Source organism: Anopheles ziemanni, chromosome 2 (assembly GCF_943734765.1).
Source record: "Anopheles ziemanni chromosome 2, idAnoZiCoDA_A2_x.2, whole genome shotgun sequence".
In the NCBI taxonomy this organism is placed as follows: Eukaryota; Metazoa; Arthropoda; class Insecta; order Diptera; family Culicidae; genus Anopheles; species Anopheles ziemanni.
This window is the reverse complement of record NC_080705.1, coordinates 49,231,097-49,244,403: the sequence shown is the minus strand read 5'-3', so window position 1 is coordinate 49,244,403 and position 13,307 is coordinate 49,231,097. Positions and strand designations below refer to the sequence as shown.

The window sequence follows — 13,307 nt, the reverse complement described above, 5'->3', positions numbered from 1 at the left end:
AAGTTCCTGCTAACTTACCAGCTACTCATCGGTGAAGCTTCCGCGATTGCCAAATTGTCAGGGGTTTCGTCGTACGAGGCACTTAAGATTTCCAGAATTTGGAATTGATCCAGAGCCTTCATGTCGCCCCGACGGTTGAGTCCGTATATCGTCAACTTCGTGCACGACAGTTGCGAGCCCAGGAGTCCGCAATTCATTACATGTTGGATATGCCACGGATTGCAAAACAAATAGTCGTGTCCGAGCAGGAGCTAATCAACATTATAATTGAAGTGTTTTGAGGATGCTCGACTCCAGAATACCACAAAGGCTGTTTCCGCTGCCTCACAAGTGACCGCCCCTCGTCGTCCGGCGAGCCAGAGCAAGCCACCGGAATCAGGCCGGTGCCACAATTGCTTGAGATATGGCCATTATCAGGACAACTGTGACCGCCCCAAGCGTCTTCCGGGTGGATGCTTCCGCTGCTTCAAAACGGGACATCAATGTCATGAGGATGCCGGACTCATGCCCCACCAAGAAGGTGCTCACCAGCGACCCGCCCGGCACGAGACGACGAGGAGCTCAGCAAGCTCGGTGGATGGACCAAGTGGAGCAGAACCTGCGAGACATCGGATGCGACCGGGGTTGGAGGGCTGCAGCCATGGACCGAGCTACCTGGAAATCGATTGGTGACCAGGCCATGTCAGCACGACGTGCTCAACTGCGAGCGGGCCGGTGAAGAAGAAGAAGTTCTCTTATGATTACGAATTCCGAGCCCACTTGTGTACCCCTTCAGCTTCCTGATAAGTTAGAAGATGTTATTCGAAGCATATGTGCGATTCAGGTTGACGACCTTAAAAAAGGGGAACAGGGAACACCCTTTCTAAGGCAAGTTGTGCCCTAGTTTCTTCAATTATCACCCATTCTTATCTCGAATTTCATCCAAATAAGCAAACGGCACAGCACATTATGAAAATTAACCTCACGCATAACACACCCATATTCACGAAACCCCGTCGGCACTCTTACGGTGAAAGGCAGCAGATCAGGGAAATTGTCGACAATTTGTTAGCCGAAAAGATCATCAGGCCCAGCCATTCTCCTTACGCTTCGGCTCTTGTTTTGGTCCGGAAGAAGAGTGGTGAGGTTCGCATGTGCCCCTCAACAAAATCACTGTAAGGGATAACTACCCCTTACCCCTAATCGAAACGTGTTTAGAACATCTATCTGGTAAACGAATTTTCAGCCTCCTTGACCTCAAGAGCGGCTTTCACCAGGTCCCTATGAGTGAGGAATCTATTCCTTACACTTCATTTGTTACCCCAGACGGACAGTTTGAATATCTTAAGATGCCCTTCGGACTTCGAAATGCTCCATGACTGGACGGGGTATGGTAGTGTGCCGCAGGCGGAATGGGCCTTGTAAGGTATCTTTAATCCTGGTTTTAGACACCTAGCCCTCTGGTCTGTTTAGACTCTCCGGAGGTTAGGATGGACCCTATGTCAGCGGACAGGACCGTGAAGACGTAGGGAGTGTTTCGGAAGGGACTCACTCTCCTGGAAGATTCACAGGCGCATCAGTCACCAGTGCTTTTTCCTCTGTAGGGGCACGACTGATGCGTAACCCACTGAGCGATCAACCGGACACGACGGCGCTGCCTTGTGCTTTGGTTGGGGTTGCTGGTCTCTGCCAGCAGCAGAACGGTTGATCGCTCGTGGCAGAAGGCACTTAATGTGCAGGCACGCAAGTGCATGGAGGGCACGTCTAGTGCAGAGTACGAGGGCACGTTAAGTGCAGAAAGAGGGCACGTCTAGTGCAGAAAAAGGGCACGTCTAGTGCAGAAAGAGGATAGAGGCCATGTCTCAGATAAGAGCAAGTCCCCATTTACGGGTTTTTAGGAGGTAGTGGTGTCAGATAAGTCAGCTGTCGGATCGATCTCCTGAGCCCCTTAAGTTGCACTGCACCGAGTCCGTTGCTTTAGGTGTGGGAAACATGACCCTGGTAGGCAGGGGTTACCAGTTAGCCCTTTAGCAACACGCGCTTTCACCCTTCAGGAGTTAGTTGCGTGCCACAGCGTCCGTAAACTTAGATTTTAACCTAGGGACAGATGCCTCTTCCGTCATTGCTTCTACCGTGTAGGTGCATAGCGTGACGGAAGGCGAAAGGCAAGAGGAGGTAGTAATGTTGGTTGTGGTCTCACGGGGCCACGCCAATGTGAACCCTCGTCCAAAAAAAGAAGAGGAAATAGCAGAGGGGTTGAAAGACAAACAGGTTACAGAGGTTCACATAACCAAAAAGAAGGATAAAGATGGTCAACTGGTGAACTCCCGCATGGCTATTCTTACATTCAAATCGGCAAAGCTACCTAAAAAAGTGGACTTTTGATGGTACCCATTAAAAGTAGAGTTATACGTACCAAGCCCAATGCGTTGTCTGAATTATATGAAGCTAGGGCATACAAAAAAATGGTGTAGAGGGGAAAAAACGTGTGCCAAGTGTTCGGAAACCGATCATGAGAAGCCCTGTTAAAAAATAAAGTGCGTGTCCTGTGGTGAGGAGCACCACACGCTGGACAAGGATTGCCCAGTGTACAAGGACGAATGTGAGGATCAGAGAATTAGAACAGAAAAAAAGATACCATATATGGCAGCAAAAAGATTGAGACAAGAGGAATGTCCGATCATTACACGAGTCTACACATACAACGGTAGAAGCTACGCGCAACAAACAGCAGGCAGACAAAACTATACAGAAAAAAAGTTCATCTCTAGAAAGAAATAGTTTATGTTCATAAATACACTTGTGTGGAAGAATATAAACACGACTTGCTCGATCGGTGGTCAAACTGCAACTACACTTTATTACAGTTCATTGCTTACTTATATATACGGGAACTAGCTTCACATATTTGGGTATCGCAACTGTTTTTCACGGAATTCAAAACTGGTAAACCTAACACCAAGTTGTCCTTTTGTAGTGTTTGTAAATTCTTCAAACTCAGGTGGCCATAACGCCTACGCCATAGTTCCTGGTCTTTTTCTATGCGTCCAAAAAGAATTTTTGAACTGTCTCTATAAAATTTGACGCTGTAAAGTTTTCCGTTTTTTTCACCTTCTGCGATGATGTTCTTACCGCGAAGTATTTTTACTTTATTATTTTGAAAAATCACTTGCAAACCAGTTTCCAACACGCGCGCATGTTCCATGAATATGACATCTTTTTTGGAACCGAAAAAACATCTATATCACCACCATGTGTGGCGGTAATGAGATCCCCTTCCTTCACAACAGCGATTGTAACTTGTTCAGGAAGTCTTTGTAATTTATTAAACAGACTCTTCTCATTCGTGATATGCTCTGTTGAACCTGAATCAACATACCACATTGATGCATCTCGTTCCTTTTCTACACAATCAACCATAAAACACGTGCGTGACGACACACATTACTTCGGCAGTTCCGTTTGTAGTGTCCAACTTTTCCACAGTTATAGCACTTTTCTGTAAACTTTTTCACTTCTTTATGGTTTATGGTAAAGGCTGCCGACGTTTCGCGCTCACTTTTCTCACCACGTATATTACGTTTTTGGTCTTCCGCGAGGAGCCTTTGTTTTACTAGCTCGATCGTTAGTTCTGCTTCTGGCATGTTTTCCAGAGCAGTCACCAACGGATCGTAGCTATCTGGGAGGCTTAAGAACAGCTGCGAAACCAAATCTCCATCCGTAAGGTTCGCCCCAGCTGTCTTCAATTTACGGACCAGCTCATCGAAATCACGCAAATGCGTCATTATCGATGTTCCCTCGGCCATGTGTAAGCGCGCGAGTTGCTTCCTTAGTATCGTTTGATTAGCGACCGATATTCGAGCGTAAACCTTGCTTTGGTTGCACCACATTTGTTTAGCCGTGGTCGCTTCCCTAACAATTTGCAGGCATTCGTCGGCAAGAAAGTTAGACAAAAAGGCAAGAAGCCTTATTTTTGCCTTCGCGAATGCTGGTTCTTCGGTTTTCGTTTCTTCTGCCGACACTACACTCCACACACCTTCCGCGTCCAAAACCGTTTGTACGCGGAAACACCAATTCTGGAAATTGGTATCACCGTTGAATAGCGGTATGTTATATTTCGCCTTCTCCATGGTTGGACCTGGGCCCATAACCTGTACAGAAATACACTTGTGTGGAAGAATATAAACACGACTTGCTCGATCGGTGGTCAAACTGCAACTAGTAGTAGTAGTAAAAATGGTTTTGAGAGGCTTTGAGCCGGGTGGCCTCTTTCACCTCTTCAAACTGCAACTACACTTTATTACAGTTCATTGCTTACTTATATATACGGAAACTAGTTCTTTCGATGAACGTTGCTATTCGTTCCTTCTTAATAGTTTAGCCAAAGACACTAGTGATGGGTTCTCGGAACCACACCCACCACTCGGAACCGCTTCCGAGCATCTATAAACCGGCTCCGATTCCGGCTTAGTAAAACACACGGTTCCGTCCGGAGTCACGGTTCCGTCCGGAGTCACGGCTCCGGACGGCTCCGGACGGCTCCGGACGGCTCCGGACGGCTCCGGACGGCTCCGGACGGCTCCGACGGTTCCGACGATTCCGACGGCTCCGGACGGTTCCGGCTGCCGACTAGCAGCTCCGGACGGCTCCGGACGGCTCCGAACGACTCCGGACGGCTCCGGACGACTCCGATGGTTCCGACGGTTCCGACGGCTCCGGACTGTTCCGGCTGCCGACTAGCGGCTCCGGACGGTTCCGGACGGCTCCGGACGGCTCCGGACGGTTCCGGACGGCTCCGGGCGGTTCCGAGGCAATCACACTTAACTAACACATGTTACAATATGACCGAAGTTTTTTTTTTAAATTGAATGTATTATTAATATTTGAAATAAAAATTGATTTTATAATAAGGAAAAAATGTGATGAATTTTTATTTATTTCTAACACTATTTTTGATATAAAGTAACACTTCAAAAGTATTAAAATGTAAGTTAGTATAAAAAATATGCAATACATGTTGATTGAAGCATACTTGATTAAGTATAGTAACCAGCATTTAATAAAGTATTTTTTTTTAAGAAAACTAGACATGGAAAACGTTTTCGCAAAGAAGTGTTTTTTCTAGTTTTCAAATTCACAAATTATTTTCTCCTTTTATTGAAAACTTTCTATGAAGCAAATGAACAAGCACTTTTTTAGTTAATCAACTCATGGACGATTTGAACCTTTAGGGGATTTCATTTTCATTTTTGCACCAACGATTCCGACGGTCAGCTGACTTCGACCGCTCCGGACGGGTCCGGACGGCTCCGAACGGCTCCGGACGGCTCCGGACGGCTCCGACGGTTCCGACGATTCCGACGGCTCCGGACGGTTCCGGCTGCCGACTAGCGGCTCCGGACGGCTCCGGACGGCTCCGAACGACTCCGGACGGCTCCGGACGGTTCCGACGGTTCTGACGGTTCCGACGGCTCCGGACGATTCCGGCTGCCGGCCGACTAGCGACTCCGGACGGCTCCGGACGGCTCCGGACGGTTCCGAATGCGGAGTGTTGCACCTACCTTACGGAGCCGCTTCCAAAATTGGTGGAGTCATACGGAAGCGATTCCGGTTTTTTGTCGAATTTACACATCACTAATAGACACCAGTAGCAGCACAGAAAGAAGTTCAAATGATATGAGTACACGGAGAAACACAGAAACAAAAACAAAACGGAAAACATGAATACTAACGAAAAAGTGATAGAGACATACAATAATGTATGGATACATCGACGATAGGATACATCGACGATGGAGGGCATTATCGACGACGAGATGTAAAAGATGAAGCATAGTCCGCTCGGCACATACAAAAACAAAAGAAAAAAAAAAGAATCGTACGAACATGGCTAAAATAATACAGGCCAATGTACAAGGGTTGAAGAACAATGTGGAAGAAATTCTTAGAGTTCTTAGGTTAGTTAGGTTTTAAGGTTGTTGGTAGTGGAAACAGCGGATATCCTATGCCTCCAAGAAACATGGTTGGGAGGTTCTAGTAATAGAAATAACAGATTGCAAGGATTTAAATTGATTACCAGTAACAGATCTGGTGGATAGGTCGGAAGTGCTTTAGCGATAAGTTCCGCCCCATCAACATGCTTCATACTGTCGAGAAGGTCCTGGAGGTTGTGATCAAAGACCAATTGGTGCAATACCTGGACCAGACCGGCCTGCTGGCCCGGGAGCAGTCGGGATATCGGGAAGGACATTCCTGTGAAACCGCACTGAACCTGGTGCTTGCGAAGTGGAAGGGGTTGATGGATAGTGGGCAACCGGTACTTGCCGTCTTCTTGGATCTAATACGGGCATTTGAAACAATATCGAGACCCTTGTTGCTCACAACACTTAGACGATTCGGTATTGAGGGTAGGGAACTCAGTTGGTTCAGCGATTATCTGACAGGTAGAACCCAGAGGACAATTTTCAAAAAATCTGTTTCAGATCCCATTGAAAACACCCTTGGGGTTCCACAAGGAAGTGTTCTTGGACCAATTTTGTTTATCATGTATATAAATGACATGAAGCAGGTCTTAAGTTCCTGCGAGATAAATCTTTTTGCTGATGACACAGTAATATTTATACCGCGAAAGGACGTGAAACAGGCAGAGTCCCTTGTAAATGCAGACTTGGTGGCTCTGGATGGCTGGTTGAAATACAAGAAACTCGCATTAAACATTGGTAAAACACACTACATGGTAATGTCGAGGAGGGAATGGATCGGCCAGCTTTCCATTGCCATCAACACGGAACCAATTGACCGAGTCTCCCAGGTGAAATATTCTGGAGTCATTCTTGACGACGGACTTACATTCAGTGCACATATTGATGGGGTCATCGCTAAGGTGGCAAAGAAGTGTGGGGTGATAAGTAGACTTGTGAACAACCTAATTTTTTTTGGGAAAGTTCACCTCTACAAATCAATTATCTCACCGCATTTTGATCCTCGGCAATCGGACACAGCTCAAAAGGTTGCAAAAAGTGCAAAATAGGGTAATGAGGTTAGTGTTATGTTGTAGTCGGTACACGTCGTCTGCTGTTATGCTGGATGTCCTGCAATGGATGTCGGTAGAGCAGCGGATAGTGTATCAGACTATGATACTGATATTCAAACTCCTGAGGGGCTTGTTACCGGGTTACCTTGGAGAAAGAGTAGTTACGGGTTCTGACGTTCACCGGTACAACACTCGTATGACTCATGATCATCAGACCCCCCAATACCCAACCGGTAGAGCCCATAATTAAGGATTTTAACAAAATGTACCAAAGAGGGAAAGTGGAGAAAAAATGAAGACTATCAAAGTAATAGCCTTAAAAAAGCAGGGAAAGATGCGGAATCAGTAGAAGCATACAGACCGATATCCTTGCTCCCAACTTTCACCAAGATAACGAATATAGCAGTATTAGATAGAATAAGGATGAAGCTAGAGAAGTACCACTCTCTCGCTGAAACCAACTTTGGCTTCCGCAAAAACAGGGCCACTACAATGGCCATAAACCTCCTTGCGAGTCTAATATCTCAAGAGGATATAAGATGGATAAGTGAATTTCTATCTAATCGTAGGCTAGAACTAAAAACAGAACAGGGGATCACAATTAGAAAAGTATCAAATGGACTGTCACAAGGGTATGTACTATCCCCCATCCTCTTTGACATTTACACGGCCAGATGCCATACAATCAACAATGAAAAAATTAGACTGATACAATATGCGGATGATTTTGCCCTATTTGAATCAGAAAATACGTTCCAAGCTACGGCAACAAAATTACAAAGCTTTCTAGACTGGCTAATCGCGTTACTAAAGTCTTTAAATTTAACGGTTAACACAAACAAAACAAAGGCAATGACCTTCCCTAGCTGTGATACTAAAGTAAGAATAGATATAGGACAGCATACTATCGAACATACTAAAGAGCATCAATTCCTGGAGGTGGAAATAGACAATTGGGGTTATCATGAAATCGTCGTTTCGTTTTAGCGGTCGCTAAAGGCGCTCATTCGTCGCTAAGGGTGCTCATTTGTTCATTATAATGAACTTTTAGCGACTGAAATGAACAAATGAGCACCTTTAGCGACCGCTAAAACGAAACGACGATTTCATGATGACCCCTAATAAGCTGAAATTTAACAAGCTCTTGGAAGGACACGCGATAAAGCAGCAGGCAAACTAAATGTGATGAAGGCCTTGGATATGTGATGAACTCCATAGAGCAATTGTGAGGAGCAGTGTCAAGTATGGAGTTGGCCTAAGCCTAAATGCTCAAAAATCAGTCCAAAGTTCCATTAACACTGCACGGCATCAATCGCTGAGAAGGGCAATAGGGTGCACAAAAACTACCCCGATCCGCTAGACCCTATGGCTATAGCAGGTGAAGTTCCGTTCCACATAAGGAGTAAATTTCTAGTGGCCAAGGAAACTGAAAAATGTTAGTCTACTCACCCGCAAATGCGCGCTACTTGGTCAGCGCTGATAGTAGAGTAGAGGAAAATAATAATGACGGCCCACGAAAAAGAATACTGGGAGTTTAAAACAATTATGGATAACGTAGAATAACCGTTAACGATAACACAAACTGTGATATAACTTTAGCTTTAGCCGACCGGGGTCGGTGCTATTTTATATTTCGAGATCACAGGATTATCATACAGTTATCGGTGCGGCGCGGATTTCGCGGGATTACAAGATTATCGTACAGTTAGTCGGTGCGGCGCGGTTCAGCGTGAGTTTCGACGTCCGATCACTGGGGATGCTGCAGAAGGAAGAAGGCTGTACGCTCCTTGCAACAATGGGGTCTGACCGGTGTCCTCGGGAGCGCTCGGGTGGACTCGCTCTTACGCGCTAGAGCGAGTCGGCTAGTTGGTTTGTTTTAGTACAGTTAGTAGCTCAGTTGCCCGAGGCTACTAACTTTACTAAGGTGCTCGCGCACCAAGGTCGCCACAGTACTCCCCTCCTAGAGCGGAGTTACCGGTATCGCGCAGGGATGATGACCTTCCGTTGCGATCTGGTAACAACGGTCGGTGTTTTCTGCTCTGTGGCTGGAGTCGCTGCCGCATTGGATGTGGTCTTCTGTTGTAGCATCGGTAAGGGCGAAGAGTCCCGTTGGAAGTTGGTAGGTTGCGGAGTACTACTCGAATCGTTGGCGATGTACGCTGGTTTCAGGCGATCCACGGAGACCCATGAAGGTCGATCGTTGAGTCGAACCTGAAAAGACTTCGATTTACGATTAATTACCGGGTACGGACCATGGTATGGTGTGGTTAGTGCAGGGCGGACGGTGTCGTTACGTATAAATACATGGCTACACTTGCTTAGGTCGGCATGGATGAAGGTAGGGTTGTGAGCGTGCCACGAGGTATTTGGCGGGCGAATGTGGCTCATCCCTTCCCGGAGCGTCCTGGCAAAGTCCGATTGATCAGCTGCAGCTGACCGGGACTCTTCAACTAGGAACTCGGCGGGAATCCTCAGCGTAGTTCCGTACACCAATTCGGCGGGTGATGCTTGGATGTCGCTCTTGAAGGTAGTCCGTAGGCCTAGCAGGATAAGTGGTAAGTGTTCGCTCCACCTGGTTGTGTCTTTGCAAACAATTGCTGCTTTGAGGGTGCGGTGCCAACGCTCAACCATCCCGTTTGCTTGTGGATGGTATGCCGTTGTCCGGATGTGCCGCGTTCCAAGGGTCCGTGTCAACTCACTGAACAGGCCTGACTCGAATTGTCTTCCTTGATCAGTGGTTATGTAGGAAGGGACGCCAAAACGCGAGATCCAGTGGTACAGGAGGGCTGAGACAACAGTTGCTGCTGTTATGTCTGGTATAGGAACTGCTTCTGGCCAACGCGTGAAACGATCGATTATGGTAAGGCAATACCGTTGACCGTTGCTCACCGGAAAAGGTCCAATGATATCGACGTTTATGTGTGAAAATCGGGCTGTCGTCGCTGGGTATGTTTGCAGAGGGCTCTTGGTGTGACGTATGACTTTGGCTTGTTGGCATGCCACGCAGGTTTTTACGAATTGTTGAGCATCCCGCTTGATGCCTCGCCAAACGAATCGCTCCGTTAACAGTTTTGCGGTGGCTCTGGCTCCTGGGTGACTCAAATCGTGGACGGCATGCATAACTTGCGGCTGAAATGGCTTAGGTACGTATGGTCGGATTATTCCAGTAGGGCAATCGGCGTAAAGAGACTTAGTGCTTCCGGGGATCTGTGTTTTCCGTAGGCAAAGGTCGGAAACTATCTTGCCACTGATTATGTCTGCCAGTTCAGTGTCGCGGTCTTGTTCCTCAGCCATCTTTTCAAAATCAATAGTAGGGCTTACTTGTATCACCTCGATGCGTGATAAAAGGTCGGCCGTGGTGTTCTGTTCTCCTGCTACGTGACGAATATCCGTGGTAAATTGCCCGAGGTAATCCAAATGCCGTGCTCTGCGTGGAGAGGTGTCCTGCTGCTTCTGCTGGAAGGCATATGTTAGCGGTTTATGATCCGTACGAATGTGGAAAGCACGACCTTCTAACAGGTAATGAAAATGCCGAACGGCAAGATAAGCAGCGGTGAGTTCACGATCGTAAGTAGAATATTTCCTCTGAGCCTTATCGAATTTTTTGGTGAAAAACCCAAGCGGTTGTAATTGGCCGTCGACTACTTGGTGTAGGACGGCTCCGGCAGCGAAGTCGGAGGCATCGGTCCACAGGGAGAGCTCTGCATTCGGTACCGGGTGTGCCAGTAAGGTGGCTTGCTCCAGCTGTTGTATGCAGCGATCGAAAGCTGTGGTTGCTTCTGGCGTCCAGACTAAAGGCGTCTTATCTTTCTTTTTATTTCCGGGAGTCATTTCAAGCAGTAGTGCTTGTGCGTTTAGGGCCCGTGGTATGAAACGGCGATAAAAATTGACCATGGCTAGGAATCTCTTCAGTTCCCAGATCGTGGTTGGTTTTTTTATATCGCGAATCGCCTCTACCCTCTCTGGAAGTGGGAGTATCCCATGTGGGGTCACCAGGTGTCCCAGGAAGGCGATCTCCGTGCGTTCGAATGCACATTTTGCGGGGTTAATGGCCAACTGATGGTCTGCTAATCGTTGGAAAAGAACACGTAGATGTTCGCGATGTTCTTCCGGTGATGTTGATGCTACGATTATATCGTCGATGTAAGGAAATACAAAATCGAGTCCTTGCAGCACGTTGTGTATCAAGCGTTGGAAGGTCTGCGCTGCATTCCTGAGACCGAATGGCATACTGGTGAATTCATACAACCCGAAGGGGGTTGTAATCGCGGTCTTCGGAATGTCTTCCGGGTGAATAGGAATTTGATGATATGCCTTATGCAGGTCGACCTTAGAGAAAATGGTCTTCCCCTGCAAGGTCATTGTAAAGTCTTGCAAATATGGCAAAGGGTAGCGATCAGGAATCGTCCTAGCATTCAACGCGCGATAATCGCCACAGGGGCGCCATGTTCCGTCTGCTTTCCGAACCATATGGAGCGGGCTAGACCAGCTACTGTTAGACGGTCTACATATTCCGAGTCTCATAAGGGACTCGAACTCTGCGCGGGCTGCGGCGTACTTATCCGGGGCTAGTCGTCTTGGTCGTGCGAAAGTTGGTTGCCCTTGTGTTTCGATCCGGTGCATCACTTGGGAGTTTAAAGCGGTTCCAGGTGCGATTGGAGCGATAAGCTTTGGAAACTCTTGTAACAATGAAGCAATCGGAGAAGATGCATCGCATAATTTAATTGTAGGTTGGTTTCGGTTGCGGATCCGTGTTCCCGGTGTTTGTAGATTTGTGAGTGCATCTATCAGACACCTATTGCGAAGATCCACTAGCAGGTGGTAATGTTCAAGGAAATCTGCTCCAAGGATCGCAGTTCCTACGTCAGCTATGATAAAGTTCCATAAAAAGGAGCGACGTAGGCCCAGGTCCAGCGTGTGGAGCGCTTGCCCGTATACATTTATTGGTGTACCATTTGCTGCAAATAGCTGCATTGTGGTAGGTTTAATAGCTGCAGTATTATGGCTACGAGGGATTACGGAGACGTCGGCGCCGGTATCGATGAGGAACAGTTGGTTGGTCTTCCGGTCTCTGATGGTAAGACGATGGTTCATCGACGTGATGGCGGATACCGATCGTTGAGCGTCTCCGTGACTATTTCATAAAGTTTGAGGGGAACGTGTATTTTCCTCCTGAGGCATGCTATTGTACGCACAAGGGAATTGGCACTTATTTGCGTTTTGCCCAAAACGCTGATGATAATAGCATAGACCACTTGCAGGCCGGGAAACTGAGCGATTGGCGGGGCGCGTGCGTGAGTTAGGCCGGTTTCGGGAGCGTCCGCGACTATTAGCATTTAGAATAAAGTCATCGAGACGCTGACTCAACTCGGCAACTTGACGGGAGAGGCGATTTATTTCGTCCGACTTGACTTCTGCTACCCTAGGGTATGCATTGTGGTGGTTGTAAAGCACGAAGGAGTCCATCACGGCATCAGCCACGCTCATCTTTTCCGCCGGCGTTGGAGGGGCAGCAATTACGGCGGACTGAACGTAAGGTGGGAGCCGACCAACCCATAGATCGATTAACATGGAGTCCGTCATTGCTCCATTTGCTGTTCGTCGCATATCGGCAAGTAATTGTGATGGTTTACGATCGCCGAGCGTCATTTCCGAGAGTAGACGATGAAGACGGCTTCGCTGCGATTCCTCGTAATGGTTGGTGATGGCTTTTTTAGCAGCTTCGTAACGTCCAGTGGCGGGCAAATTATCGAGAAGGTGCCGCAACTCGGAAAGCGTTCGGATAGGTATTTGTGTCTTTAAAATATTGACCCTTTTTGTGTCGCTATTCGGGGTTATATTCCATACATTGAACCAATTTTCCAATGCATAAAAAAATGTGTGTATATCCGCGGGGTCCAATTCCGGAGGTATCAAACGCATCGCGCTCAAGGTTTCCACCTGAAGACCGGTTTCTGGCTCACTCTGCTTTTCGAAGGGAGTATCTCCTATTTGGTTCCTTGCTTCCGGTAGCGGAGCGGTCGACGCGGATGGGGCCGAATGTACGTCTGGGCTGCGCAGCATCTTTCCGTTAGTTTAGAAAAGGAAGGTATTCGCTTACCTTACTAGAAGGGTCCCACTTCTATAAATAATTACGCAGCGAGGCACTATGCGTTGGCGTCACCACGTGGGTACAGCGATGGCGTCGGCGATGAGGTTGGCGATGGCGTCGGCGGTGAGATGAGCGATGGCGTCGGCGGTGCGATGAGCGATGGCGTCGGCGGTGCGATGGGCGATGGCGTCGGGGCTGGCGTTG

At 47.7% G+C, this 13,307-nt stretch overlaps 1 protein-coding gene across 1 annotated transcript; it reads right to left on the bottom strand.

The window, feature by feature from the left end:
* Positions 1-8,983: 8,983 nt before the first annotated feature.
* On the bottom strand, positions 8,984-9,643 carry LOC131293746 (uncharacterized). The gene has a single exon (XM_058321812.1). The coding sequence runs from the start codon at positions 9,641-9,643 to the stop codon at positions 8,984-8,986; it is 660 nt and encodes a 219-aa protein (XP_058177795.1).
* Between the last annotated feature and the right edge of the window lie 3,664 nt (positions 9,644-13,307).